The sequence below is a fragment of the Odocoileus virginianus genome, chromosome 20 (assembly GCF_023699985.2).
Source record: "Odocoileus virginianus isolate 20LAN1187 ecotype Illinois chromosome 20, Ovbor_1.2, whole genome shotgun sequence".
Lineage (NCBI taxonomy): Eukaryota > Metazoa > Chordata > Mammalia > Artiodactyla > Cervidae > Odocoileus > Odocoileus virginianus.
In genome coordinates, this window is record NC_069693.1 from 11,710,915 (window position 1) to 11,738,589 (window position 27,675).

Here is a 27,675-nt window from a genome sequence, read left to right on the forward strand (position 1 = left end):
CAATAAGGACACGGAGACAGAGACAGAGAGAGAGAAACGGAAGGCCTAGAGACAGCAATAGGCAAGAAAAGGAGAAATAGAAACAGAGACATAAGTTGGTAGAAAGAGCAAGAAAAAGGAGACCCAGGGAGCAGAGGGATATGTGCTGGAAATGGCGGGGTTGGGAGCATCTAGCAGGAGAGGGTCACACACTCACGTCAGTGGCTGCCAGTTAAGGGACACCTGTCTCTTCCTCACGCTGGGGCTGGGGCTCGGCAGCTCTGGGGGCCCTGGAGCCAGGCACCGCTGAGGGCCTGCACACTTTTCGGGCCGGCAGCTCCGGATCCTGCAGGAGGCTTCAGAGACAGCCAGGGACTAAGTGGAAAAGGAGGCAACCGAGTTCTTCTTCCATCCAGCTCTCCAGCTGGGGTGAGGGATGAGGAAGGGACCCCCCCCCCCCAGCTCCTCTGCTTCTACCATCTTTCCCCTCCAACCTAACCCCACCTACAAGAACCCACCTCTAAAGCAGCGGCTCCTCCTGGGCGCTCGGCTTGGGCAGCAGCGACAAGCAGAAACACTATAAATAGAGGGATGGAAGTCACCCAGCCGCTAGCGCTATAGAACTCCCCAAAGGACGGCGACGAGGGATGGGGCAGGGGAAGCCAAGATAAGGCTGGAGGGTGCTGGGGGTTGTTATGTGACCAATTTGAGGCACATCGCTCGATGCCTCAGTTTCCCCATCTGTACAATGGGAGGCAAATTGGTTTAGGTAAGGTCACAGCAACCTCATGTTTATTTTTCCTCTGAAATGTTTGTGGGTAAGGAATTATTGGAAAAGACATTTTAAAGTCTTTTTTAAAACTGACTTTTTTAAAAAGAGAGAGAGACTCAGAGAAGATTTCTAAATGCACTTCCAAGCCGGCTCTGGGAATCTAGAACCCCGCCCTCCCCGCACGTCCCTGTCCTGGACTCAGCCGTCATCCCGCAGTTTGCCGGCAGATGGCGCCACGTCCACAGGCCTCAACGGCAGGGGAGGGAAGTTCTCTTTTGACTGTGGGTCCAGCGGGGTGCAGAGGTGGACAGGGATACAGGAGCCACAGCCCAGCACTGAGAATCCCGAGGTCTGAGTTCTAGCCCGTTCCTGCCCTTCCACGCTGTGTGTTCTGGAGCCAGAGTCTCCTGGTCCCTGGGCCTCAGTTTCCTGCCTGACCACGAGGAAGGAGTCGTTCTTCGGAGGAATCTCCGCGCCGGGAAGGTCTCCGATTCTGGCCGGCGGAGCCCTCAGCTTGGGCGCAAGTGCGTCGCAACCCAGGGGCCCCCCAGACAAATCCATTATTCCCAGGCTAAGGGGGACGAGGGCCGTGGGCGCGCGCGCAGGGCAGGAGAGAGGAGCAGCGGAGGATGCTGCGAAGGGGACGTCGGCCGTATGGACTCTTTTTAGACGGGTGGGGCCCGGTAGAGAAGGGGGCGGCCCGGGTGGGAGCCTCCCTGACCCCCGATCCTGCCGTCATTCCCTCCCGCCTTTTCTCCGGGTTAACCCCTTCCCAGCCCCGCCCCCGGCGCGGCTCGGGTTACTAAACGTATTCGCAGAGACCGAGGCGGGAGCGGAGCCCGGGGCCTTTGTAACGGAGCGCTCGGCCGCAGGGCGGGGGGTGGGGGTACTGGGCAGACTGTTTCCTCCGATCTCGTCACCCGTAGACAGGAAGAGTGGCTATAACTCCCAAATCTATACGAAATTCTGGATCTCTTGCCGCGAAATCACTGGTACCTCATTTAAGCCCAGAATCCTCTAATTCTAGGAAACTAAAGCATCCTTAACCCTCATGAAATATGAGCACCCCCCCCACCCCACCTCCGCACAATTTCCCACAAGCCCCTCCGCCATCAACACCAAACTCCAAGTCTTATAGGAAAAGGTCTCTATTAATTAATTCAAGCATTCCCAAACCCCAGAAAACCAGGACGTCTCAACTCCTGCTTAAAGCGCCACGATAACCTCCCATAGTCTTCCTTCTTAAGCATCCCAGAAACCTGGGGACCCCATCCCAGCTCGGCCCCACCCATCTATCATCCTAGGAGAACCCAAAGCCCCATCCCCATACAAACTGGGACCCTGCTCCAAATAAACTCTAGAATTCCCTGGAGCCACATCCGTCTCTACCGCACCGGAGGGGAGTCCCTCCGCTCAGAACCTCAATACACCTCGGATTCTAACCCCTACAAAATAGAGGGCCCTAATAAATCCAAGAGCTCTGGTTCTTCATCCCTATCACGAAGCAGTGGGTACAGGTTCCCCTAAATCCGAAAGTCCTGATCGTCCTGGACCGCCAGACTTATTAGGTGGAGGGGGCACAAGGACGAAGGGGCCGCAGCGGGGCTTACCCGGCCGGACGGCCCGGGATCGCCGCGACCTCGACGGCCCGGCTGGGGCTGGGGCCGGCGGCGGAGGCGGCGGTGGCGGCGGCTGCAAGGAGCGACAGCAGCAGCACCAGCAGGAGGGGGCGGCGGCCGCTGGGGCCAGGCAGCCGCATCGTGTCCGGCGTGGAGTCGCGCTCCAGGCGGCCCGTTTGTCCAGCGGGTCCGGCTCGGCGCAGTCCCGCCTCCCGCCCCCGCCGGAGGCCGACTCATTTTCTCCACAATCCCCCAGTCGCGGGCTGCGAACTTCCCGCCAATCAGAGCCCGGTGCCGCTAGGGGGCGCTGCCTACACGGCCAATCAGGAGACGACAGGGGAGGGGCTACGTGGACAGGTGCCGGGCGGGGTGCGTTGGGGCCCGGAATTTTCGGGGCCGAGGCGGGTACTGGCTCAGTAAATCCTGCCTTAAAGGAGAGGCCCCAAGTGTGGAGCTGCTGGGGCTCCTCTTAGTCGATGCGTAGGTGGCAGGCGTGAAAGCTTGCTAAGTCGCTTCAGTCGTGTCCGACTCTGTGAGACTTTATGGACTGTAGCCCGCCAGGCTCCTCTGTCCATGGGATTCTCCAGGCAACAATACTGAAGTGGGTTGCCATGCCCTCCTCCAGGGGATCTTCCCCACCCAGGGATAGAACCTGCGTCTCCTGCATTTCCTGGTTTGCAGGCAGATTCTTTACCATTGAGCCACCTGGGAAGCCGGATTCCCTTAAACTAGACTCCCTCTGGAAGACCTCATCTCTTGGCTCACAGTCCTGGGAGAAATCCATCAGAATTTGCTCACCGACGGGGGTAGATTCCGGAAGACCCCACGGGTGCCCACTTTTCACGCGAGAGACTCAGGATTCTGGGGGCTAATTCTAATGCTGCACTGAGCTCCAGGTCCCGCTCCCCGGACGGTACCCCGACTCTACATCCTCCCACGGGATTGGCCCTTTCTCAAGGCCCTGTATTTCAGGGGTTCCAGACTTAACAAGCAATAGCTTGTTCCTAGGAAGGTTGTAGCCTCTGCCTCTCACAGGACCATGGCTGGGCCCCTAATTCACAGACTCCACTTCCCTTCCAGAGGGCTCCCCCTGGCTCTGCTCCCCTATTTGCACCCCTCTCCACTCCCCCCCAGAGGGTACCACACCTGCTTCCCTGATTGAATTTTTAAAAGCTGAGAGCACACTCCCAGAATTGCAGACTTTTTCTCCTTAAAGGATTCTAGTCCCGGGCCTTCTCTGGTGGCTCAGTGGTAAAGAATTCGCCTGCCAAAGCAGGAGACACGGATTTGATCCCCGATCCAGGAAAATCCCACATGCCTCGGAGCAACGAAGCCTGTGCACCACAACTATTGAGCCTGTGCTCTAGAGTTCAGGAGCTGCAGCTATTGAGTTCACATCCTGCAACTACTGAAGGTCGCGTGCTATAGACCCTGTGCCTCTCTAGAGAAAAGCCCACGCAGCAATGGAGACCCAGCACAGTCAAAACTAAATATAATTGAAAGGAGAGAAAAAAAAGAATGCCAGTCCCCTCCCTTTCTAGGGACCTCTACCACTGGGAGCACCAAGCCACAAGGGGCCTTAGTCCCCACCTGCTCCCACTTTAGTGGGTTTAGGGCGCCAAGCCTTGCTCACAACACTGCAACTCAGAGGGTGTCAAGCCCAGCCCAGTCCTTTTCATTATAAATTCAAGGCTCCACTTTACTTGGAATTAAAAACCCTGTCTCTCTTCTTCCAAAGGCATCAGCACTTTAGAGCCTGAACCCCAGTTCCCCATCCCTTCTCCTCTGAGTTTCAGACCAAATCCTTTCACACAAGAATTAGGCTGAGGCTCCACACTTAGGGTGCCAAACCCTACCCCCTTCTTGTTCCCCCTCCAGGGGTTCCAAACCCTAAGGTTTCCAGTTCTGTAGCCTTAGCCCCACCCTGAGTAGATCCTAGGCTCCACCCACACAGGGTACCAGGCCTGAGCAAAGGGCTGACCTCAGACTAAGAACAGCAATCAATCCAGCTTCGACCTCATCCCCAACTCCTTCTTCCAAGGGGTGTGCAAGGGGGACAGAGGGTCTCTTCACCCTCCCTCCTTACCTTGAGGCATACGGGCTGACTCACACAGCCACACGCACACACAATCACCGCCACCCACAGTCTCCACCCAACACTGCCACCCAGAAGTCTGGACTCACACACACTGTCCAGGACACACAGCCTCTTGTAGCAGTAATGATGGCACTCAGGCCCCACTCAGGGACATCCGTGGGCTGTCCCTGCTCAATGATGGAGTGCCCGGCTCTGCCCACTGAATGTGCTGTGTCCCTGTCTTCGTGTGGCTCCCGTGATCCCTGCTAACATGGCCCTGCAGGACGATGTGGCCCTGCTCCCGTTGCCCCCCTCCCCATCTCCTACCCTGTAGCTGGAGCATTTGCTGGGGGCGCTGCCGAAATTTCTCCCTTCTGCTTGGCATTCAGGGCATCTTCAATGCTCGTTGCTAGGCAACAGCCTCTGGCTCACCACTGCAACTTCCGGGGATGGCTTTGGCTTCCCCTCCCCCCAGAATTTGGAGTTCCCAGCTCCCAGTCCCTCCCTATCACTGCTACTATCCCCCAGGGTTGTTTCTATGTCACTCATGGATCCTGATCTGATCTCAATCCTCAGAATCTCTCAGAGTTCTAGAGTCCTGGCATTCCAGAAGCTTCCTCCATTGTATGTGCTCACACACAGGGTTTTACCTTGGTATTAAAAACAAAAACGAACAAATCTCTTTCGTATTCTAGATTTTCTGACATTCTCACCCTCAATTCTAGGATCACTAGTATCCCAAAGCAGTGTTCTGGGTTCCCTGGCATGGAAAAAACTATCTCAATATTCTAGCTCTACGAGCATCACAAAATACCCGCATATTCTAGAGCACAGACATTCCAGAACACTCAAGTTTTAGACTCACTCATCTTTTAGGGCTCCTCTTCATGTTCTAGATTCTCTGGAAATCCAGAGCCCATTGACATTATGGATTTCTTAGAATGCAAACCAATCCTCTAGTGATCTAGAAGAGTTGACATTCCAGAATACCCCTATGCTCTAGATTTCCTAGTAATCCAGATTCTTTTCTGTGTCCTACAATTCTCAGCATTCTAGAATCTCTGGCTTGTAAGACATTCCTAGTGGGATAGGCATTCTAGAACACACTTCTGATCTAGAATCATCAAATTTCCTGGTCTTTTTTTCAGAAACTTCTGCAGTCTGGATTCTTTGATAGGCAGGGGAAAAGCCTAATATTGTTCATCCACTAACACTATAGAATATTCCTGTCTTCTAGATCCTCTAACATTCTGCCAAGTTACATAAGTTCTGGCATCCCAGAAACTCTGGAATTCTAGAACTAGCACACTCTAAAATCCCTTGTTCTTAGTTGACTCACTTTCTCTTTTTTTCATTGACCCAAGGAAAAGATGCAGAAAAGTTTCCTGAGGAGCTGCCAGAGGAATAGGTATTATCTGGAGGAAAACCTCAAGGATGTCAGGCTGGGGCGAGCTGATGCCATCACACCCTCTCTGTTGTGAGCAAGAGAGGGGTGAAAAACTGGGCAGCCAAGGATATGGATGGGCAAGGTGTTTGCAGCGGTGAGGTTTGGGGTACAAATGTCACCTAGCTGACAGCTTATGTTTCTGCCAGCCTGTACCTATTCATCCCCGTTTGTGGTAATAGTATCCTGATTCACCTTTAAGGAACTCTTCCTTCACTCTGTCAGCATGGGGCTGACCTCACTGCCTGGCTTGTGAGGATACATGATCCCTGGAAGGACATAATGATTGCTTCAGGAATGGCCGGCTGATTCAGTTTAAGCCAGTAAGAATCAATCCTGTGATTTTGCTGCTACAAAGAGACATGACAGTCATCATGTACGGATATGAGAGCTGGATCATAATGAAGGTTGCTGCAGAATTGAGGCTTTTGCACTGTGGTGCTGGAGAAGACTCTTGAGAGTCCCTTAGACAGCAAGGAGATCAAACCAATCAACCTTAAAGGAAATCAACCCTGAATACTCATTGGAAGGACTGATGCTGAAGCTGAAACTCCAATACTTTGGCCACTTGATGTGAACAGCTGACTCATTGGAAAAGACCCTGACGCTGGGAAAGATTGAAGACAGAAGAAGAGGGTGACAGAGGATGAGATGGTTGGATAGCATCACCGATTCAATGGACATGAGTTTGGGCAAATTCTGGGAGATGGTGAGGGATAGGGAAGCCTGGCGTGCTGCAGTCATGGGGTCATGAAGAGCTGGACACGACTTGGAGACTCAACAACAACAACAGAGACAAAAAGTTGCTAAGGAGCTATGTGGAGTCATCTTGGCACAGAGCGGGGAAAACCTGACTGAGAATGATCTCAGAGGAGAACAAAGTCAAAGGATGGAAAGACATTCCGGATGAGTATTTGAGCCCTGGATCCAGCCATGCCTGAAGCCAGAGTGTAAACCAATTCCCCTTCTTCACTTAAACTGAGAGACAGATGTCCCTGAATCTACAGCCAGGGACCTGATGGGGTATTGCATCTCTCTTGCCCCTTCCCTAGAGGTCCCCAAACCCTCTAAGAATGTAAGCAAAGCATTGGCAGTGAGAACTTTATTAAGGAAGGGTGACTTTGGCTCCAGACAAGGGAGATGGTGGGGATCTTGTAACAGCAGGAGGCCCTGGCCCTCAACCCAGGGCTCTGACAGGAAGTGAGGGAGGCACTCGAGTCCCCAGGACCTGGATGTCCCAAGGCACCATGGCAGCTGTGTTCAGAAGGAAGTTTCATTGAGCTTCATCTTGGGGGGTGCGAGGGGAGCTCCGAGACCCGAGGAGGGCCGGGGGGCTGGTGTTGGTGGCCGCCGGGGCTCCGGTCCGCTCCGCACCAGTTCCTGGCAGCGTTCCACAAAGCTGCCTCCCCCGCGGCGCCGGGCCTCAGCCTGTGGGGGGCTTGGGCTCCCCCGACGGCTGGACAGGGAGGTGTTGCTGAAGGCTGAGTGGAGACTGAGGGGGTGATGAGGGTCAATGAAGGGTGTCAGGGTGGAGCTGGCTCCCCCTCCCCTTAGGCCACCATGTTCTGCCCTCTCCCCCACTGGTCATGCTTACCTGGTGAGAGAGGTCCGGGGTGAAGGGCTGGGGAGAGAGCCCCTGGAGGAAGCCAGCGGGGCTAGGTCACACTGTTCCAGCTGTTCCATCAGCTCTTCCTCTGTCAGGCCCCCTGCTGGGGGGCAAGGAAGCAGGGTCAGGGGCAAGACAGGGGTCACAGGCCAAGGGACAAAGGTCATGTGCAAAGACTGAGGTCGGGATAGGAAAAAAGATGCAGAGGTCAAGGAACAAGGGTCAGAAGCTAAGACAGGTTAGAAAGCAAGGGCAAGGGGGCTTCCCTGGTGGCTCAGTGATAAAGAATCCGCCTCCAACGCAGGAGACACAGGTTCGATCCCTGATCCGGCAAGATCCCACATGCCACGAAGCAAGTAAGCCCCTGCGCCACAACTATTCAGCCTGAGCTCTAGAGCCCAAGAGGCTCAACAGCTGAAAGCAGTACACCCTAGAGCCTGTGCTCTGCGACAGAGAGAAGCCACTGCAGGGAGAAGCCCGAGCACCGCAACTGGAGGGCAGCCCCTGCTCATCGAGACTGGAGAAATCCTGCTCGAAGCACCGAAGACCCAGCACAGCCAAAACTAACCAACTAAAGAAAAGTATATATTAAAAGCAAGGGTAAGGAGGGGTTGAGGGTAAGGGGTCAGAGGGTCAGGGCTTGGGGAGGGCAATCATGGCGAAGGAGATTGTGGAGAGGGGTTCAGGGTGAGTCTGTGCGGTGGGAGTACCAGGGGCCTGGCCGAGGCCGTCCATGGCGGTGGTCAGGTCCCACATGGCCAGGCTGCCGTTGGCCTGGCCGGTGAGCAGGTAGCGCCGGGGCCGGGAGCCAAGCCTCCGGGAGCCCTCACACTCCAGCACTGTGAAGGCGGTGGTGGGTGAGCCGTCCACGGAGCGCACGGAACACACCCTGAAAGGGGGGGGCGCAGGGGTTGCCTCGGTCACACCAGAGCCTGGCCTGCTCCCTCCTCTCATCCTTATTCCCTCCCCAGGCCTCAGTCCCCACCATTGTGACTTCCCCTCCTGCCTCTCCGACGAGCACCCAAGTTTCTCCATCGCTCCCAGGTCTTGGGTTCCAGCCCTGCGGGTCCAGTGGCCTCGTGGATGTCCCCAGCCCCACACACCCATCATGGGGCCTAAATGGGATTCTCCCCCAGACCTGCTGCCCTCCCTGTTCCTGATCCAGGAGAATGGTGCTCCCTCACTTGCCAGCATCAACCACGGTCGGCCCACTTGGCCTCCTGCCTCTCTTGCTTGGCCCTGCCTCCCCTCCCCAGCGGGCCCTGGTCAAGCCCTGCCCTCTCCAGCCAGCCATCTGTCCCAGCCTCCTCCCTGGGCTCTTGGCCTCCTCTCTTCCAACCTCCAGTCCATCCCCTGGAGCGCAGCCTTGGCTCCCAGACCATGCAGGACAGTCTTGTCTCTTCCCTATGATTAGCAAGGCTCCGTCCCGCTGCAGCCTCAATGCTCACCTCCAGTTCTGTGCTCCAGGCCCCCAGAGACCGCGAGCACGTCTCTGGTTACCCTCTCTGGCCATTCCAGCCTTGGCACATGCTGCCCATTCAGCCAGGCACACCTGTTCCCTCCCTCCTTTCTTCTCTTTGCTCCTATTTATCTTCAAGGTCTTTGTTCAGAGGCCCCTCTTCAAGAGACCCCCGTTCCCAGGCTGACGCAAGCACCGCCTCTGGGATCCCATGGTTTCCCACCCTTCCCCCATCCCAGCCCTCACTGCCCCTGGCCCCCATCCAGGCCACAACTACAGAGGTACCTGGGGTTGTTCCAGCTTCACTCCCATTCACACCTGTCACACTTTTGATACCCCCAGGTTCCACACCTAGGGCCAGGCTTGCGCTCCTTCCCAGCCTCAGCTCCTGCTGTGCCCCCTTGGCTGAGATGCCCTTCTGACTTCTGTGCATCCCGCCTTTGGCTCTGACCACCCTCCCTGTTTGACGGGATGGTCCTCACCGCTGACCAGTGGATGAAAGACGCACGAACAGCTGGCTGGCACTCGGCACCACCTTCTGAATGAACACTTGTTGGTCATCTCGCTCGCCGTAGGGGCCTGGGTCAGGTAGACGGGGGCTGTCAGGGTCAGTTGGGGTCTCTGGGACCTCCAGACCCTAAGACTCTGCCCCTTTCCCCACAGCTGAATCTCCCAACCCAGGACTAGGTCTCCATCCCCAGGATGCTGGAGCTGGGCCAGGTCAGAGAGGGTCGAGGGTCAGCAAGAGTCAGTGGAGTTCAGGCACATCGGGGGGAGCATCCTGGGTCAGCAGGGATCAGTGGGGGTAACAGAATCCAACTGTGGGGTGGCTGGGAGTAAGTGGCAGTCAGTAGGGGTCAGGTGGTGGTCGGTGGAGGTCAACTCCATCAGTTGGGTGGGTCAAGAGAGGTCTCCAGGGGTGAGGAAAGGGATCAGTGGAGGCAGGTGGAGGTCAGGCAGGGTCTGTGGGAGTGGAGGGCCAGGGGCTAGGAGGCACCGATGTCATTGCCAGCACTGCAGCCGCCATGCCCGTCGGCCGACTCCAACGCCAGGATCTTGAAGGAAGCGAGTGGGGTGGAACCAGGCTGGGTGGAAATCATGCCGCGGAAGCGAGTCACAGACCATGTCCGCACATGGTTGCTGTCGGCACAAACTGGAGAGCCAGAGGGCAGGAGCTGGTCAGGCCTGGCAGGGGAATGGCCACTGCCCGACCTTTGACTTTCCTGAGCCCCGAGATGACCTCCTTTCCTTTCCAAGGTGTCAGGATTCCGGCCCCTCTGAATTCTTCCCCTTCTTCATCCTCTCTTCCCCAGAATTCTAAAGAGTTACCAATCCTGTTGGCTCTGCCTCCAAGTCATTCCAGAGGCTGATCTTACCTTTCTCTGCCCACTGACCCCAACCCCCCCCTTTCCTGGTCATGTCTGCCTCATCTTCTGCCTGGACCATCGCAACAGTCTCCTCCCTGGCCCTCCTGCCCCCCAGTCTGTCCCCATGTGTAGTCAGAGGGACCCTGAGAACATCTGCATTGGGTCACAGCCCTCCTCTCCTGGGAGCCCTCCTGCAGGGCCATCTCACTCAGGCTTAAGGACCAAGTCTTCTCCAGGGATTACAAGGTCCCCCTGATCTACCCCATCACCTCCACCCTCTTCCTCGCCCACTCTACTCTGGGCTTCCTTAGGTATGTCGATTGTCCTCCCGTCTGAGAGCCTTTGCAGTGCCTGTTCCCTCTGCCAGGAATGCTTGTCCCCACTGATCTGCACTGCTCATTTCTGTTCAAAGCGCCTTCATCAGGAAGGCATTCCCGAACCATGCCCTCTCATGACCCTGGTGCTCTCTAGTCTCTCACACAGCCTTGTTTTTATTCGTGGCCCCCATCATTGTCAGATAGTGATGTATATTTGTATTGATTTATCATCTACTGCCCCAACTAAGGGGCTTCCCTGGTGGCTTAGAGGGTAAAGCATCTGCCTGCAATGCGGGAGACCCAGGTTCGATCCCTGGGTCGGGAAGATCCCCTGGAGAAGGAAATGGCAACCCACTCCAGTACTCTTCTCTTGCCTGTCAGCTCCACAGGGTAGGGACTTGGCCTGTCTTGCTTATCATGGTATCCCATGCCTGGCAATAGTGAAATTGATGAATTCTCCCCTCTCCTGGCAATTCACTCTCCCCCAGACTGCCCCCCTTTTCTGAAGGCCACTCCCCACACCATGTCCCTCCCCAGTGGAGACCCTCATCTGCCTGGCCTCATGCTCCCAGCGGAGCCATCCGTCTTGCAGGGACAAAGATGCCCAGGGCAGCTGGGTGAGACTCACCTGAGATGAGGTGCTTCTCTGAGAGCATGATCTTGGTGACAGGGCTGCGGTGCACGGTGAAGGTCTGGAAGAGCTGAGGTCCTGAGCCCACCGTCTCGGGGTGCTGCACGATGACCCTCACGCCCCCTGAGCTGGTGCCGTAGGCGATCTCAATCCAGTTTCCACTGTCGCCTGGTGAGGAGCCGGGGAGGAAGAGAGGGACGGGGTCACAGACAGACAGAAACTGGGACAGAGAGAAAGAGTCAGCAAGAAAGAGACACGGAGTCAGAAAGTAAAGAGGAGGGGAGAGAACAAGGCAGCAAGACACGGGAAACGGAGGAACAGGAAGGGAAGAGAGAGGGAAGGAGCAGACAAAGAGAAACAGAGACGGAAATGAAGACAGAGACAGAGCTAAGAGGAGTCAGGAGAGAGAGAGAAAAACAGAGAAAGAGGTAGACAAACAGAAACAGGGAGGGTTATAGAGACAGAGACTGGCAGAGAGAAAGACGGAATTTGAGAAAAACAGAGAAACGTGGCAAGGGACATACAAACAGACAGATAGCAGTGAGAATTCCCTGGCAATGCAGTGGTTAGGACTCAGCACTTTCACTACCGTGGCCAGGTTTCCATCCTTGGTCAGGGAACTAGGATCCTATAAGCTGCACAGTGGGGAAAAAAGAAAAAAAGACAGCAAGACAAGAAAATGCAACCCAGTGTGCCTAAGGGACTCCTCCCCCATCGCCAACTTTCCACAGGGGAAAAGGTATGTTGTAATGCCACAAACTTAATGGGCCATCTTAAGGAATGTGGGTAAAAGCTGGTTTTAATATTTTGTGCAAGAGTTAAAAGCAATGACTTCAGGTGATGCGCAGCAACATGGATAGACATTTAATTTAAGGCAGGATAAGTGAAGTGAAAATCACTCAGTTGTGTCCAACTCTTTGCAACTCCATGGACTATACAGTCCATGGAATTCTCCAGGCCAGAATACTGGAGTGGGTTGCCATGCCCTCCTCTAGGGGATCTTCCCAACTCAGGGATCAAACCCAGGTCTCCCGCATTGCAGGCGGATTCTTTACCAGCTGAGCCATAAAGGAAGCTAAGGCAGGATGGATCAAAGTAAAATATATAAACTGAGATATATACTCAATACTGTTCATGCAAATTCAAGAACATGTCCATAATATGCATGTTTAAAGGGCACATACAAATGAAAAGATAAATGTTAAACATGCATGACAGAATAGTGGCATGTGGTGAGGAGAAAAGGAGTGAGTCAATGAAATAAGAAAAGGGCCCTTGGGAATTTCCTGGCAGTCCAGTGGTTGGGGCTCTGCATGCTCACTGCCAAGGACCTGGGTTTGATCCCTGGTGGGGAATTAAGATCCCACAAGTTGTGAGGCATGGCCAAAAATAAATAAAGTTTAAAAAGAAAGAAAGAAAGGGGATTTATGTGATGACAGGCTGTGAAGTTAAGTGTATTAATAGTTTACTCCTGCTAGAAAAAATGTACTATGACCTCTACCTCACACCGCACATAAAAGTTAATCTGAAATGGAACAGAGACCTATGTGTAAAAGCAAAATATGCAAAGCTTCTAGAAGAAAATATAGGAAAAAAATCTTTGCAGCCTGTGGGGAGGGAAAGACATCTTAAGCTCCAGAAAGCACTAACCATAAAATAAGATTAATCATTATGCAAAGTGAAAAAAGTCAGACACAAAAAGCCACATACTGTATGATTTCCTTTACATGAAATATCTAGAACAGGCAAATCCATAGAGACAGAAAGTGGGTTAGCAGGTAGTCAGGAGGGAGAACTGGGGTGTGACTGCTAACGAGCAGGGGGCTTCTCTTTCGGTGCTAAAAACATTCTGGAATTACATAGTGGTGATGGCGGCACAACTTTGTGAATCTACTAAAAATTACTGAATTGTGGACTTTATGGGATGGAGATTATATCTCAATAAAAACAAATAAGAAATTAATCTATTTCTCTGCATTTGCGATCAAGAAAACAAAACACAAAGACTGTTCCAAGTGAGAGAACTGAGCTTCACCCCATGTAAGACACATATCCTCTTTTTGTTTGTTTTTATTTTGGATTTTTTTTTTGAGGGGGCAGAGTACAGTTTGGCCACACCCTGAGGCTAATGGGATTTTAGTTCCCTGACCAGGAATCGAACCCAGACCCTCCGCACTGAGAGCACGGAGTCCTAACAACTGGACGGCTACGGAATTCCCAAGTGACACATCCTCTGTTTTAGAAGCGTGCAAGCATCATGCCCTAATCACAGAGATGGGAAAGAAACACAAAGAACTACAAGAGGTCAGCTTTGCCCTTGGTGGAGAAGCCTGCCATGGCTAGCACCTAGCACTGTGCTTACATATAAATGGTGCTCAGTAACTATGGAATGACTGAATGAGCTGAATCTGTCTCCCTCTCAATAAATCTCACTGGCCCATGCTACACAAGTATCAAGTGGTGGGGAGACTGCGTGGTCTGGGGCCGGGGCTGGTTGCTCGTGGCAGAGGGGCGGGGCTAAGCCATAGCTTACTGGTCTTGGGGGTGAGGTAGACGCTCAAGGCTGTGACCCCGTCCTCCGCCGGGTCCCGGTAGAGCTCGCTGACCAGGAGGTCGTTGTCCTTCATGCGCAGGGGGAATTTCTGCACATCTGTGGGCGGTGGGGCACGGAGGATAAACAGGTCGGTTCAAGGCAGCCCAACCTTTCCCCTCCTCTCCCCACTCCGAGGGGAGGCTCTCGGGTAGCTGGGGTGCTGGCCGCTGCTCACCCACGTAGTAGATGGAGCCGTTGCTGCAGCCCAGGAGGAGGAAGGAGCCTGCAGCATCGTAACTGGTGATGGGTTGCACCTCCTGGACCTGGGGGCGGGGAGGGCTGTGGCCAGGGTGGCCCTCCCTGTGGCGCCCCTCCCGGTAGGCCTTCGCCTCTCCGCTCCAGCACCACCCCCAGGCAGGGTTTCTAGGTCCACTCTCCCCTAGCCTTGCCAGATCCACGTCTGCATCCCTGACGTCTGTCTCTGAACGGCTCTTGCTGGGCACTATCTCTTAGCCTCTCCTTGACTTTGTACTTCTGACATCCCAACATTTCTTTTTTTTTTTTTTGGCCAGGCTGTGCATCTTGCAGGATCGTAGTTCCCCAACCAGGGATCGAACTTGGACCACAGCACTGAAAGCTCACAGTCCTAACCCCTGGACTGCCAGGGTATTCCCTGACATTTCTTTTTCTGTTTAGTTGTTTTTTCTTTTATTTATTACCCCTGGCATTTCTTTATTCATCTCCATCTCTCTGTGGTCCCTTCATCTACCACAATCATTCAGTCCTGGTGTCTCTCCATCCACCCTCTTTCTCGCTCTCTCTCTTGCCTCTGACTTCCTGTTTCTATTTATTTCTCTCCATTTCTGTTTCTTTCTCTCATTTCTTTGCTTGTCCATCTCTCTCATCCAACTCACACTTTAGAAAACAACACACATTTTACACACATACACACATACAACAACACACATACACACACACACATTTTACACGCTGGACAGAGCTTGGGGTGAGTGCAAAAAGAATGACAAACGCTTGCACATCTGTCTCTGGGTCTCAGCCTCCTACACTATCTCCCCTTACCCGCTTGGCTACCCCAGTACCTGGAGATCCCTCTCTTCCTTTCCAAACCCACCCATCCTTCATGTCAGCTCAGCAGCCCCTCTTCCAGGAAGGCCTCCCAGATCCTCATTAGGCCTTTACCATACTCCACCTCACTGTGACACTGCATCTGGCCCACTACTAGATCCTTTGGTTCTTTGGGTCAGATGGGCCAGAAAAGAGCCCCTCCTTGGGTCTGACTGGTCTGGACCCCTGGGAAAGAGGCGGCCAGGCTGGCCAGCCCCCTGACCTGCCAGTGCTTGGTGACAGCATTCCACACGCCGATGCGCCCTGTGTGGCTTGTGGCGATGAGCTGGTTCCCAACGAAGAACAAGGCCTCCACAGGCACCCCTAGGTGGAAGACTCCTGCAGAGGGTGAGAAGGGCTCAGCCAGGACCCTCTCTCACGGTGGGAGAAGTGGGGTGGCAGCGAGAACTCGAGAACTTGAGAACTCCGAGGGCCAGAGGATTCAATTCAGTCATAGAGTCTTTACAGACTAGAGGATTCCAGCAGGAATTAGAGAGGATTACGATGGGCTGGATTCCTGCTAGGGTGTGGGACTCTAACAGAGTGTGGAATTCAGCTGAGATTTTCAACAAAGGCAAAAAACCCTATGGGTGGCAGAGGATTCTCACGAGGATTAAGATTGGTCAGGGAACAGATTAGTCTAAAGAGTCAGATTTCTAACAGGAACAGATTCTAACATGCGGGGAGCCAGCCTGACTGCTCAGGCTCCTTCTTAGCTCTGAGAGAGATCAAGAGATCCCTCTCTGTCCCGCCACCCCTGATTTATTAAAGCACAGGTTGGCCTTTCTCACCTCCATCAAGGAAATTGCTGTAGTGATCTTTCACCTGTTCACCTGTTGCTGATAAACTCGTCATGATTGAAGCCTGTTTTCTATCCAGTTAATGTTCTATTGATTTCAGTTGGGTGCTAGGGTGATGCTTTACTGATCTTAAGTGGAGGAATTTAAAACACCTGTGCCTGTAGCTCTGCACATGTGCAAACCTTTGATCTATTAGCAACTCCTGTTAGCATATATATAGGTGTGGTATTCTTCAATAAAGTTGGCAGAGTCAGACGCAAGCTGACTCTGTCCCTCTCAACCCCATTCTTTTCTAGTCTTTTCTTTCCTAGTCCTTTCTTTTATTTCTCAGGTATTTCGGCGATTGCGCCCGTGACCGGTTCGTTTGCCGGCAGGCTCCGGCACTAACAGGTTCAGGGATTCTACTGGCATGGAGAATTCTACCAAAGCAAAGAGATCGAACAGGACCGTGAATTCTGACAGAGGAGAGAACTGTATGTGGGTGGATTTTTCTACCAGACCAAGGAATGCTAATGGGATACAGAATTTCAAAGGGTTGGCACATTGTAACAACACAAAGTCTTACAGGTATGAGAATTGTGTAGGGTGGCTGTTTTAACAAGCCACAGGTTGGAGCAGGATTATAAAGAGTGAAAGGGTTCTAGAAAAAGCCTGGGGCCATACCTATCTCAGAAAGAAAGTGAAAGTGTTAGTCGCTCAGTTGCGCCCGACTCTTTGGGACCCCATGGACTGCAGCCCACCAGGCTCTTCTGTTCATGAAATTCTCCAGGCAAGAATACTGGAGTGGGTTCCCCCTTCTCTGGGGGATCTTCCAACCCAAGGATCGAATCCGGGTCTCCTCCACTGCAGGCAGATTCTTTACCACTGAGCCACCAGGCTCCCTCTCGTACCTATCTCAGAGCCACCGCCCTCCGGCTGCAGAGCCCACAGCAGGATCTCGCTGCCCGTGGCCGCTGCCACCATCTTGTCATGCTCTCCCAAGGCCCCACCAAGCACCCGGGCTGTGAGTGCCAGGCGCTCAATGGGCCAGTCCAGGCGGGGACTGGAGAACACCAGCTGCCAGCCGGAGGCTTCCTTCAGCCTGGAGGATTGGGGGACATCATCAACCTTCACCCTGAGTATCCCCTACCCGCATCAACGGGGCTCAGGGCCTCCTCCCACCACCCTCCCTGAGCACCTATAGCAGACAAGAAACTGGGAATAGGCCACGGCGATCCAGCTGTGGTGTCCACACACCAGGCGCACCATCCCCGGCTCCTCAGGTAGCCCTTGGGGGAAAGGCAGGGATCAGGGAAGGGTCACAGGGCCCACTGGCCACCCCGATCTCCCATGAGGCAGAAATGTACCCGACGGGGAGGGAGGGGATTTCTCATCCAGCATTCGGCCCAGCAGCCCTGCATTGCCCAGGTTGGGGGGCATCGTGTTGCTCCGTCTGACAGGGGCTGGGCGACCCCCTGCTTGCTGGGGCCCCACCAGGCTGTGCCGGTTCCGCCGCTTCACCGGGAACACTATTGCAGAAAGAAGGGGCAGAGCAACAATCATTGTAATAACTGTAAAAACTGTCACAGAGCAAGAACTTAAAATGTGCCAGATATTGATTTTCTCACACAGGTAGCATCATCTCCTAGAGAAAGGATTTTTGGTGGTGCAGGGACATGGCATTAGGTGACACTGAATCACATAGTGAGCTGCTCCCTTATCAGTTCCTTTGAGCCCATCACAAAGAATCAGTTTGGGGATGCGATGATAATGATACCTCTTCAGTATTTGCTAATCTTTCCTTTTAAGGAATGGAAGCCTGTTCCCTTGGCAGACAACAGCATCTAACCAGAGTTTAGTTACACTCTTATGTTTCACATCCACTTATTTATGGCATAAAAGACAGTGATATAAAGCTTCTATTTAAAATAATAATAAAAAAATATAGGATCAAACTAGGTTAAGAGAACAGTAGGTCTTCATATTTGGCAAACTTCATGAAGGTGACAGGTACTGACTGAAGTTAGGAAAATAAGTCATAAATTGAACTCCCCAACTCTGTTCCTCCTACCAATCAGCAAAGCATAGTAGACTACAGTTCCCAATAACCACTGGGGCATATTTTCCATGACCAGTGGGCTGGCTGCTTCATGGGGATTACAGTCAATAACTCTCCTTTACTATTTCTCCCCTCCATGCAAAGGACACCAGTTCTCCCTCAGGCTCTCTACAAGGAAATCAAAACTGGACTACAACTTCCATTGGGCTCCAAGGCAAACCTGAGCCTCAAGGGGACTAGATTGGCCCACTGCCTCGTTGGAAACGCAGTTTCCTACTTCCTTTCCAAGCATTAGTCAAAGCATCTGATATAGAACTACAATTCCCATAGTGTTTCAGGGCTCACAGCTGAGGCATGCAAGGGCTGCAGCCTTATGGGAAATGTAGTCTTTAATCCCCCACCCTCCATTCCCACCCTATATTCCTTAGTAGTTCCCACCTGGTGGAGGCAGGTAACCATTAAAGAGGACGTTTCCACAAGAAGATCGATCCAACTCTTCAAGAAGCTGTAGACGACGAACTGAGGCAGAAGGACTCACAGGCTGGGACTTGGAGAAGGCTGAGGCAGAACCTTTCCCCCTCCCCCATCTCTTTCTTCACAGAATACCGCCCGTCCCCTGAGACTCAGGACCACCAAATCCAGTGCTCTCAGCTCTAACCCCACCTTCTTTCAGAAGTGAGGAGAAAGAGGGAGCATCGTTAGAGGGCTGGCTTTCTATGAGGATGCTAAGGGGGTGGGGCCACTTACCCAGAGGAGTCAGCCCATAGAACTGGGCTTCGTGGAGGAGACTGGAACCGTGGACACCCCTGGGTAGTAGAATTGACTAGGTGTCAGGATCTGGGGAGTGGGAGTGGGCAGAGAATTCTGGGGACCAAGTTTTTGAAACTGCAGAGAGAATCTCAAGAGGTAGCAAATGTTGATGGTATCAAGATTCTAAAGAAGAAATGATCTGGGTGGTGAAAATGTGTGTGTGTGTGTGTGTGTGTGTGTGTGTGTGTGTGTTGGGGAGGGATATTCTAAAGGACTTAAGTGAACATTCTGAGAGGAAGAAGAGACTCCTCAAGGGGTAAAGACGTGGGGGACTCCCCATTATCTTCCATGCCCACCTAGGGTCCAACTCTTTGGTGCGCAGGAAGTTGAGGATGGGAGCGAAGACGGTGGGGTCCCTGTCGATGAAGATCTGCGGGGAAGGGAGGCAGAGAATAGATGGGGCAAAGAGCGGGGCTGAGTGGGGCTCCTGTCCCTCCTCCTACCAGCCGCCCCGTTTCAGCTCTCGCTCTACTCACGGCTCCGGTCTCATCTTTCAGTGTCGAGATGCGTCCGCTCAGAAGACTGCAGGGAGGGGACGCAGAGCAGGCGTCACGGGCCGGAGTGTGTGTAACGGGGAGATGAGGTCTCCCCATACCCAACCCTCCCGTCCCCCACGCTAAACTCGCTTCCCCAATCACCTGGAGAAGAAGGAGTCTGGGATCCAGGTGAGAGTCTGGCGAGAGGTGCTGAATCTGTGCGGGAACGGTGAGCGGACGCGAGATGACGGAGGGAAGATGAAGAATGCGGCCCCCAATCTCAGGACCCGGTAAGTTTCCCTCCCTCCCCCAACATCCCGCCAGGCTCCCGCTCCTCCAGCAGGGGGCGGAGCAATCCTTGATGGACAGAATCCCCCCCCCCCCCCACCCCGGGAGAGGCGGGTACTCCCAGTCCGGTCCCCGGCCCCTAGCGTAGTGACTCAAGAAACTCTTACACTCACCTCTTGCCTCCCACATTCAAATGAATCACCTCTCCGGGAGGCCCTCGACCTGGGACCCCGTCGACTGCAGGGGCCGCGGCCGCCATGGCCCCCGGGCTAGCCGGCCGGCTTGCACCCGCTTCCGGGTGTGCATCCCGCCCCCGCCCCCACCGCGTGCTCATTGGGCTGCAGACTCCCAGAGCAGCTAGCGATTGGACAAAACGCTCGCCCATCGCGGTTCATTTCTCCGCCTCCTTAAAGGGTCCCGCCTTTCCTGTCCTGGACGGGGCGGACCGAGCGGCTCCTTTGGGGAAGTTTAGTTACCACGGATAACAGACCGTTCCTCCATTCCTCTGGGGTTCCCAGTTTAGGAGTGGCATCTAGGTGCTTAATCGGGAACACGAGTTTAGACCTCGAAACTAGTCCACACCAAGAGGGACATCTAAATGTCCGCTGTAAGACAGTTTCTTCCTGTCGCTCCACCCAATCCTCCTGGGTGCAGGCCATGAAACGCGAACAAACCCGCATAGACCGTCAAAGCCAAAAGATTTATTATAGGTACATAGAGTGTGCGCCTGCCACACCTCTCCTCACCCCTGGACCAGCGGCTTCTCCAAGTGGCCATGGGGGCTGCCCACAACCCAGTTCCCCCACTCCCCAGGGAGGTGCTCCAGCCAGAAGCATGCAGGGGGGGAGGGCTTCCTCTCGCCCCTTCCCTCACCATGTCATATTTACAACTGGAGGGGGGAGGAGAGAGGAAGACAGTTTTGAGCTTTGACGCCCCTCCCATTAAAAGCCTTCGCGGATGCGGGGCGGGGGAGGAGGAGGTCGACGTTTTGCAAAAATAAACTAAGGAATTACCGCATGGCTCTGAGACAGCGGAGTGCGGAGGCTAGGGCCCCTTTCACGCCCCCTTCCCAGACAGAGATCAAGGCAGCATTGGAAGTGAGGTAAAGGCGGGGAGGGGGCGTCCCCTCCCCACCCCCTAGCACCCTGGATGGTCCAGGGGACCTCACCAGCGCCCCCATGCCCGTCCCTAGGGCGGAGGGTGGGGACGGGAATTATCGCCCCTACCACCCCAGCTTCGTGGGGCAGGGTGCTTGGCTCAGCTGGCCCCTTACCCGCCCCCCGCCCCCGCAAGCTCAGTTATTGCATAAAAATAATAGAGCCCCAGCACCTGGGGTGGGGGTGGCGAGCGGGAAGGGGCCGAGATATGGCTATAGGGGCAGCAATCCCCCCACCATTTCTTGGGGGTGCAGGAGAAGTCCCCTCCTTTCCAGTGCCGGTCATGGCGCATCCTCAGTGTTGGTGGGACTAGGGGCTCCCGCCCCTACGGAAGAGAAAGTGTCTTTGTGCCCACGTTGCGGGGAGGAGGGTCGAGGAGGTGGGAAGTCACTTCCGGCGCCCGCTGGCCCTGCGCTCCCCTGCCTCCCGCTTGGGGTTGCCCTCGTCTGTGGACGACGTGGTGGGTTGTGTCTGGCCCCAGCGGGCGATCTCGGCGTGTTCCCCAACCGAGGCAGCCACAGCCTCCAGCCAGCCGTTCATCTCCTCCTGGAGAGAGAAATAGGGCATATAGACTATATTTGGAAGAAAGGAGACTGAGTAATAGATGAGTCTGGAATCTGACTGCCCACTCTGAACCTCAGCTTCCTCATCTATTAAACGGGGTAATAATAAAAATAACAACGATGATGAAGTAAATAGTTACTCAGTACTTATTTTGTGCCTAGCTTTTCCTTAGTGGCTCAGACAGTAAAGAATCCCTCTGCAGTGCAGGAGACCTGGGTTCGATCCCTTGGGTTGGGAAGATCCCCTGGAGAAGGGAATGGCAACCCACTCCAATATTCTTGCCTGGAGAATTTCATGGACAAAGCAGCCTAGCAGGGGACAGTCAGTCCATGGGGTCACAAAAGAGTCGGACAACTGAGTGACTAACACACACACATACTGTTCTAAGCACTTCTGTGGATCAACTCACTTAATCCAATGCAATTGGATTATATCTAACTCCCACTATAGAGATAAACAACAAGAAGCAATAATATCAGCAGACACTAAATTTCCCAGCTTAGTAAGTATTCTACTTGTATCAATTTATTTAGTTCTCACAATAGCCCTATGATGGAAAACTATTTTTACTTCCATTTTAAAGATAAGTAAAGGAGAACGAAGGCCTACTTCATAGCCTCTTGGGAAGATGAATGGGTAGCAAGTGTTACTATTTTCAACATGTCTTCAAACCACCTCTCTGCCTGTTCCTCCTCCCCTTGCCTTTCCCCTTAGCCCCAGTCCCAAGGCCCACTCGAATTCCTCTCTCTCACCTGCCTCCTCGACCCCTCCCCACAGGCCTGTCCTGGTCCAGCCTTGTGCTCTCCCGCCCAGGTCCCTGCCCTGCCCACCGCCTGTGCCTCACTCCTCCATTCACCCTCTCCAATCTACCCTGCACACTGGCAGCCAAAGGGATCTTTCTTATGCAGCACTGCAACCTTCCCTTGCTCAAAACTCTGCCACGGCCTCCTCATGCCCTTAGAATTGTTTTGTTTGTTGTTCTGTTTTTGCTGTGCTGCACAGCTTGTGGGATCTTAGTTCCCTGACCAGGGATTGAACCCCAGCCCTCAGCAGTGAAAGCAGAGTTCTAACCACTTGATTGCCAGGGAAGTCCCTCCCTAGGGTACTTAGAATAAATGCCAGCCTCCCCTGAATGACCCGCAGTGTCCTTAGAGATCCAGCCTCAGGGAACCTTTCTAAGAACTTTCTTCCTTGAACTGTCCTTCAGCACACCTAAACTTTTGCAATTCTGTACCTCTGTTTCCTTGTACTTGCAGTTCATCTTTTTTTTTTTTAAACTTAATGCCCTCCTAACTTTTCAGTCTCATCTCAGAAGCCAAAGCAAGGAGGTTGGACTTTATCCTAGGGCCTCTAGGCAGCGCTTCTGATTCTCCATCTCCCACAGTTAGGCTAGGAACTTCTGAAATCTCGTTGCCATGGGTTTGCCCATTCAGCCCAGGTAACTCTGGCTGGCACTTTCCCTCTTCATAGCCCCATCACTCAGGGCCAGGAGCCAGCCAGCCAGCCAGCTGGTTCCTGAGGTTGGAATAGGGAGAGAAACGATCAGATCTCACCTCATCTTTAGCCTGGAGCAAAAACTCGCTGCCGTCCTGGGTCCTGTGGGAGAGGACACAAGACTTGGGGACTCCAGGACCAGGGGCACAGCCCACCCATCCACCCATCTACTGACTGTCCTCCAGGGGAGCAGGGTATTGTTGGGAGGGGGAAGCTGGGTCTGGGACCCTCCCGCTCGCTCATTGAGGGGGCTCACTGGAGCTTGAAGACGTGCTTCTTTTTCTTGTAGTCACTAGCCACCTCGCTGGTGGCCTTGTGCAGGCTGAGCAGTGGCTCCCCGCCGTGTGTGCCCCCGGATGCCGGGCCCTTGGCGTCCTTGTAGAAACCCAGCTCCCCCTTGCTGAGCACGCAGTACAGGCTCACCCATGACCTGGGGCAATGAGATGGGGCTCAAGGCAGAGTCGAAGCACTCTGCCTGGGTATTGTTCATTGATGCCCTTTGGGGGCTGAATATGCCTGAGTCTTCCTCCCTCCGGGCCTTTGCCCTAGTTGAGCCACACGCCGGGAGTACGCTTCCTTATGGCAGTTGTGAAGCTGAGAGGAGTGTCCCAGTCTCTGGGAACCAAGCCTTTGCCCAGACTGGCCCCTGCTGGAACTGCTCTTCCTCATCCCCTCCCACACTGAAGTTCCTGAAGGCAACACTTAGGCTGTCTCCTCCACAAGCCTTTGCTTGGGCATGTTCCTTGCTACTCCTCCACCCCTGTTCACCCTCGTCCAAAAATCCCCTGAAGGGCTGATCTACTAGCCTATGTCTGAAAAGAGGAATTCTTATCTCCCCATTCAACCAAAGCCCCAGCCGAGGAGGAAGTCTCCCACAAGCAAAATACCCCCAAGGTGCCCCTTGGTCTCAGCACAAGGAGGAAAGACTAACTCCAGACCCTACAGACAAAACCTCAATCTGTTCCGCCCAACTCATTCTGCTTGTTCAACTCTTCCCTTTTGGGCTCCACCTCTCCCTAGATTCTGACTCCCAGTTGGACAAAAAAGGGTTGGACAGCTGGACTCCCAAGAGTAGACACATCACTGTCAGGCCCCCCATCCGGAAGGAAACCTATACGAGGTGCCCCCACTCCTCAGTTTGGGATCAGTCCCTTATCAGATCCTTCCGCAGTCTGAAACTGAAATAATTAACCCACCCTACTCATTAGCTGAAGGACCTCTCCAGGCTCCACCTCACAGATCTTGAGAACCCTCTTGACCAGACCCCACATATAGTTTGCTGTTAGCTCTAGTTAACTCCTGGGTTGGTTGATCTGAGACTTGAGTAGCAATAACGTCTTCTTCAGATCCCGTCCCATCTAAGCTCCGCCGGCTCACCCATTGGTCACACTAACCTTATTTTTTTTTTTTTTTTCACACTAACCTTAAGCCCCGCTTCTCTCGTTCACATTGCTTGATTCTTTGAAGTTAAGGCCCCCTTCTCAGGCCCCGCCTACCCCACCACGGGTTGGGCGCCCTAGAGTTTGGCCCCACCCCCTCTCCAGGCCCACCTATTCATTCATTGGGCACTGAGCTTGGGACCCGCCTTCCAGAGCCCCGCCCACACGCTCACCGGTTGGACGACTTGCGGTTAGCGTCGAGCTCGCGCTTGCGCAGCAGGAAGCCCTCGTGCTGCACTGTATGAGTGGGCGGTGGTGGAGGCGCGGGGGCGGAGCCGCCCTGGGCCGGGGCGGAGCGCGAGCGCCGGCTTCCCCCGCCCTCACCACCCTCTCGGGGCCGCGGCCGCCGTCTCGGCTTGGGCCGGTCCCGCGCCCGCGGCCGGTCCGGCCGAGGTGTCCGCTCGGGCGGCTCAAGCCCGTTGGGAAGGCGGCCGGGGGGAAGTTCGCGAGGCTGAGGCAGCGAAGGCTGTGTGAAGGGAGGGGGAAGAGGGGTGCTGTCCATAGTGGGGCGTGGGGGGCCATCTGTCTGGGGGAACTCACGGGCCTGGGGGGTCCCATCTGTCTGCAGGGCCATCTGTCTTGGAGGCGAGTCTGGGAGGACCTCAGGGTTGGAGTCCCAACGCTTAAGGGCTCCCCGGATCTTGGGAGTGGGCCTGTCAGGACTCTTATGTTTGGAATCCCTCTAGATCTTGGGGGTAAGGGCTCTGGTCCTATGGAGGTGGGGATGCGGGCAGGTGGGTGTCCTATCTATCTGTAGGAGGAATCCGGGGCCTTCTTTGTGTATCGTTGTCAGTAAGGAATACTGAGACCCCTGCTGTGCTTAGAGGAAAGGGTCTAGGACAAATGTGGAAAGTCTGGAATCTGTGTGTGTGTGTGTGTGTAGGGTGGTAGGAATTTCTTAGGTCGGTGGCCTCATCTTTCTAAGGGAGAAAATTTCAGATTGTGGTAGGTGTCTCAGGGCCGCTGTCCATCCCAAGAGTTTCTCTGCACAGTTCAGATAGGGGGCAGGGCTAGGCTCCTGTGTTTCTGGAATCCTAATTCCTGCTCTGAGAGGGGCCCCCATACCCCCACCCATGCCAAGGCTCAACTTACCCCAACAGGGAGCCCTGGGCCTGCCTCTTTCTCCTGCAGTTGCTCCACAATGTCAGCCAGGGTGGCCTTCCTGGGGGCAGGGTGCAGAAAGATTCACTGGGACTGGGATGCCTTCTCCCAGAGACCAGCCTGGCTGGCTGGAGGAGCCTCCACATCTTAGCCTGAGAGGCCAGGTCCCTGTCCACTTCCGCAGCTGCCTGTCTTGGCTGTCTGCCTTATACACCATGGGTGCTCAGCACTGCGTCTGCGAAGTGGACGAAGGAACCTCTCTGCCCTCTTGAGTTTTAAGCAACACAAAGACCAAAATGCAAACCGGTGCCTTCAAGCCTTTGAACACACCGCTGCCTTTTTCCACCCATCCCCTAAGCTTTCAGGCTCCCTGGATTTGCCCCCTCCCAGCCCCTGATCACTCTGCATCATACTCTCTGGTGACAAATCTGTTTCTCCCACTGGACTGTGAGCCACATGAAAGCAGGGCTGGAGCTGGTTGGGTCATTGCTCTCCCTAGCACATACCACACACAGAGTGGGCGCTCGGCCAGTGTTCGTGAAATACAAAATTTAAAAGGGGTCTGGAAATCACTGTCACTGAAACGTCTTTGACCAAAGGCCTCTTTCTGGGCACACGGCTGATTGAAGTGATCCACATGACACATTCTCATTAATTCTGGATTCTGAAAGGTCTGGGTTCCAGTCCTGTTTCACCCAAACTGAGTGAATTGCCCTCTCTGAGCCTCAGTTGCTCTGTCCATAAAATCCCCCAGTTTATAAAGTGGAGATGGTGATGAAGGATCTTAACTCCAATCAGAGAGGTGATGGTTCCACCGTTAGCCCTCGTGGAGAAACTGAGATGCAGAGAGGGTGAAACCCTTGCTCAGGGTCACCCAGGGGATTTGATGCAGGGGTCAGGACCGGTACCTGACAACCTGCACCTGAAGGAAGCCGCTGCTACTGTGGGTTATTGGGCAGGACTCCTACCCTCTTTCAGCCTCTTTCAGTTTACATCTCTGTACAGTGGGTACCACAAATGTATCCCGGGAGCTAGGCAATTCTGAACCTGGAAACCCTCGCCTCTGGGCCTGCGCAACTCCAGGAGCTCTCCTTGTTCCCCTTCCTTCACCTCCTAGGCCTCACCCCTTGGCCAGGTCTCCTCTGCTGGGCATCTCCTGTTCGCTGGACTCCTGCCGCTCCAGCCGCCGCTCCCGCCGCTCCCGCCGCCTCTCCATCTGCTCGTAGCGGCCCAGGGTAAGGCTGTGTGCCACCTCGTGCTCCGTTGACTCCTGCCGCTCTGGCCGCCGCCTCCGCGCAGCCTCCTCAGATTGATCGGCCGATTCCTGCCGCTCGGGCCGCCGCCTCCTGGGCAGCTCCTCTGCGCGATCAGCTGACTCCTGTCGCTCGGGCCGCGGCCGGACCTGCTCCGCTGCGACTACTGCAGGGGTCCCGGGGGTTTCAGCGGCGTCCTCTGGTGCCGCCGGCTGGGCCGTAGGCTCCACCCTCCCCGTGACCTCGGGCAGCCTGTCGATGCGCGGCTGGAGGCGCTCCGGCTTGAGCTCCTGCCGCACGTACCCCACCCGGGTCCGCACCTCGGCCGAGAGCGTGTCCGAGGCCCGGCGGGCCAGGGGCTCCAAGCCCCTCTCATAGCCCCCTGGCCGCAGCAGGGGCGCGGCCTTGGCCGCCAGTTCCGTAGGGTCTCCAAAGAACTTGCGCCCCAGGAGCGGGGTGGGCGGCTGCTTGCTCTGTTCTGCCTTGAGTTTCTCAATCTGGGGACAGAGGGGCCAGGCTCCAGTGGAGGGACAGGGTGGAGGTGGGGGCTGGGAAGGTGGCTCTGGGTCGTCTGCCTCACCGCCCAGTTTATTGGTTCTTATCAGTGAAAAAGCAGGGTTGGCTAGAAGCTTAATTCCTATTTTCTCCAGCAAGCACCTAGCACTCATTTAATAACTGGTTAAATCATTGCTTTTAAAGGCATCGTAGATGCCTTTCCGCTCCCACCCACTGCCTCCTTCCTTCAGGATCTTGAGACTTTTTATTACAATGATCTCCTCATTCTTCAAGTATCAGATCAGACTCCTCCCAGGCCAGGACAAGTGCTTCTAGGTTCTGGGTTCTCACGTTCCCCTGTGCTTCCCTCATCCTAGCCCCGGACTGTCACTGGTGACAGGCGACACTCTGTCCCCTCTCCATTCAATTCTCGCCCCCAGGACTGGAAACACAGTGATGATCTGTCTCAGCCCTCATTCAACACAGTGTGGAGGATGTGTATCGGCCGTGTGTTTGTCTCATATAGACAGATGGATGTGGGGCCGTGGGGGGTGGGGTCTGGGGCAGGAAATGGGGTGCTGACCGTGGTCAGGCGCCGCAGAGAGCTGAACCTTTCTTCCCAAGCTGCAGCTGCTTTGCGGAAGGCCTCGTGTCGCCGGATAAGCTGTTCCACTTCGTCCACGCTGCTGCCCAGCTCCCGGCTCTGCAAAAGCGGCTCCTGGGCCGTCAGCCAGGCATCGGCCACCACTGCCTCTTGGGCAAACTGGTGCACTTCCAGCACTGAGGAGAGACATTCAGGGGAAGGGTGCTGGGGGCACCCGGGGCCCTACC

General features: G+C 54.6%; 3 protein-coding genes across 11 annotated transcripts in view; all 3 read right to left on the reverse strand.

The window, feature by feature from the left end:
* The window catches only part of LTBP4 (latent transforming growth factor beta binding protein 4), a 28,917-nt gene extending 24,060 nt beyond the window's left edge, over window positions 1–4,857 (reverse strand). For 4 of the 6 annotated variants that reach the window (XM_070450851.1, XM_070450848.1, XM_070450854.1 and 1 more), the window contains exons 1-3: window positions 2,362–2,525; window positions 498–556; window positions 197–335 (exon numbers count right to left, since the gene is read on the reverse strand). In XM_070450851.1, the coding sequence (XP_070306952.1) occupies window positions 197–335; window positions 498–556; window positions 2,362–2,510 (347 nt within the window). In that variant the 5' untranslated portion in view covers window positions 2,511–2,525. Of the gene's footprint in view, window positions 1–196; window positions 355–497; window positions 557–2,361; window positions 2,526–4,774 lie in introns of those variants that run through there. The other 2 variants (XM_070450850.1, XM_070450849.1) reach the window with 1 other exon arrangement.
* Window positions 4,858–6,978: 2,121 nt separating this feature from the next.
* Window positions 6,979–19,642, reverse strand: SHKBP1 (SH3KBP1 binding protein 1). 2 transcript variants are annotated; one of them, XM_020903841.2, is made up of 18 exons: window positions 19,515–19,642; window positions 19,216–19,269; window positions 19,054–19,099; window positions 18,874–18,947; window positions 18,515–18,573; window positions 18,206–18,286; window positions 17,076–17,237; window positions 16,907–16,997; window positions 16,620–16,810; window positions 15,153–15,268; window positions 14,040–14,127; window positions 13,805–13,921; window positions 11,269–11,439; window positions 9,954–10,109; window positions 9,439–9,535; window positions 8,208–8,386; window positions 7,486–7,597; window positions 6,979–7,383 (listed from the first exon to the last, which is right to left on the reverse strand). In XM_020903841.2, exons 1-18 carry the CDS (start codon window positions 19,598–19,600, stop codon window positions 7,152–7,154), a joined length of 2,112 nt encoding a protein of 703 aa, XP_020759500.1. In that variant the 5' UTR covers window positions 19,601–19,642; the 3' UTR covers window positions 6,979–7,151. The 2 variants fall into 2 exon arrangements, with proteins under 2 accessions (XP_020759500.1, XP_020759499.1); XM_020903840.2 differs by having other exon boundaries at window positions 7,486–7,600.
* Window positions 19,643–20,022: 380 nt separating this feature from the next.
* The window catches only part of SPTBN4 (spectrin beta, non-erythrocytic 4), a 78,457-nt gene continuing 70,804 nt past the window's right edge, over window positions 20,023–27,675 (reverse strand). For 2 of the 3 annotated variants that reach the window (XM_070450855.1, XM_070450857.1), the window contains 7 exons: window positions 27,428–27,624; window positions 26,221–26,846; window positions 25,088–25,157; window positions 24,169–24,461; window positions 22,813–22,986; window positions 22,616–22,658; window positions 20,023–21,044 (listed from right to left, as the gene is read on the reverse strand). In XM_070450855.1, coding sequence (XP_070306956.1) covers window positions 20,886–21,044; window positions 22,616–22,658; window positions 22,813–22,986; window positions 24,169–24,461; window positions 25,088–25,157; window positions 26,221–26,846; window positions 27,428–27,624 — 1,562 coding nt within the window. In that variant the 3' untranslated portion in view covers window positions 20,023–20,885. Of the gene's footprint in view, window positions 21,045–22,615; window positions 22,659–22,812; window positions 22,987–24,168; window positions 24,462–25,087; window positions 25,158–26,220; window positions 26,847–27,427; window positions 27,625–27,675 lie in introns of those variants that run through there. The other variant, XM_070450856.1, reaches the window with a different exon arrangement.

What these genes read in the sequence shown, in the direction of transcription:
- SHKBP1 (XM_020903840.2), bottom strand. Translation starts at nt 19,600, where the DNA reads ATGGCGGCCGCGGCCCCTGCAGTCGACGGGGTCCCAGGTCGAGGGCCT. An exon ending in CTATGGGCTGACTCCTCTGG is followed by an intron (nt 18,287 to 18,514) that starts GTAAGTGGCCCC and finishes CTTCTGCCTCAG; the next exon opens with TTCGTCGTCTACAGCTTCTT. An exon ending in ATCCCCTCCCTCCCCGTCGG is followed by an intron (nt 16,998 to 17,075) that starts GTACATTTCTGC and finishes CTTTCCCCCAAG; the next exon opens with GGCTACCTGAGGAGCCGGGG.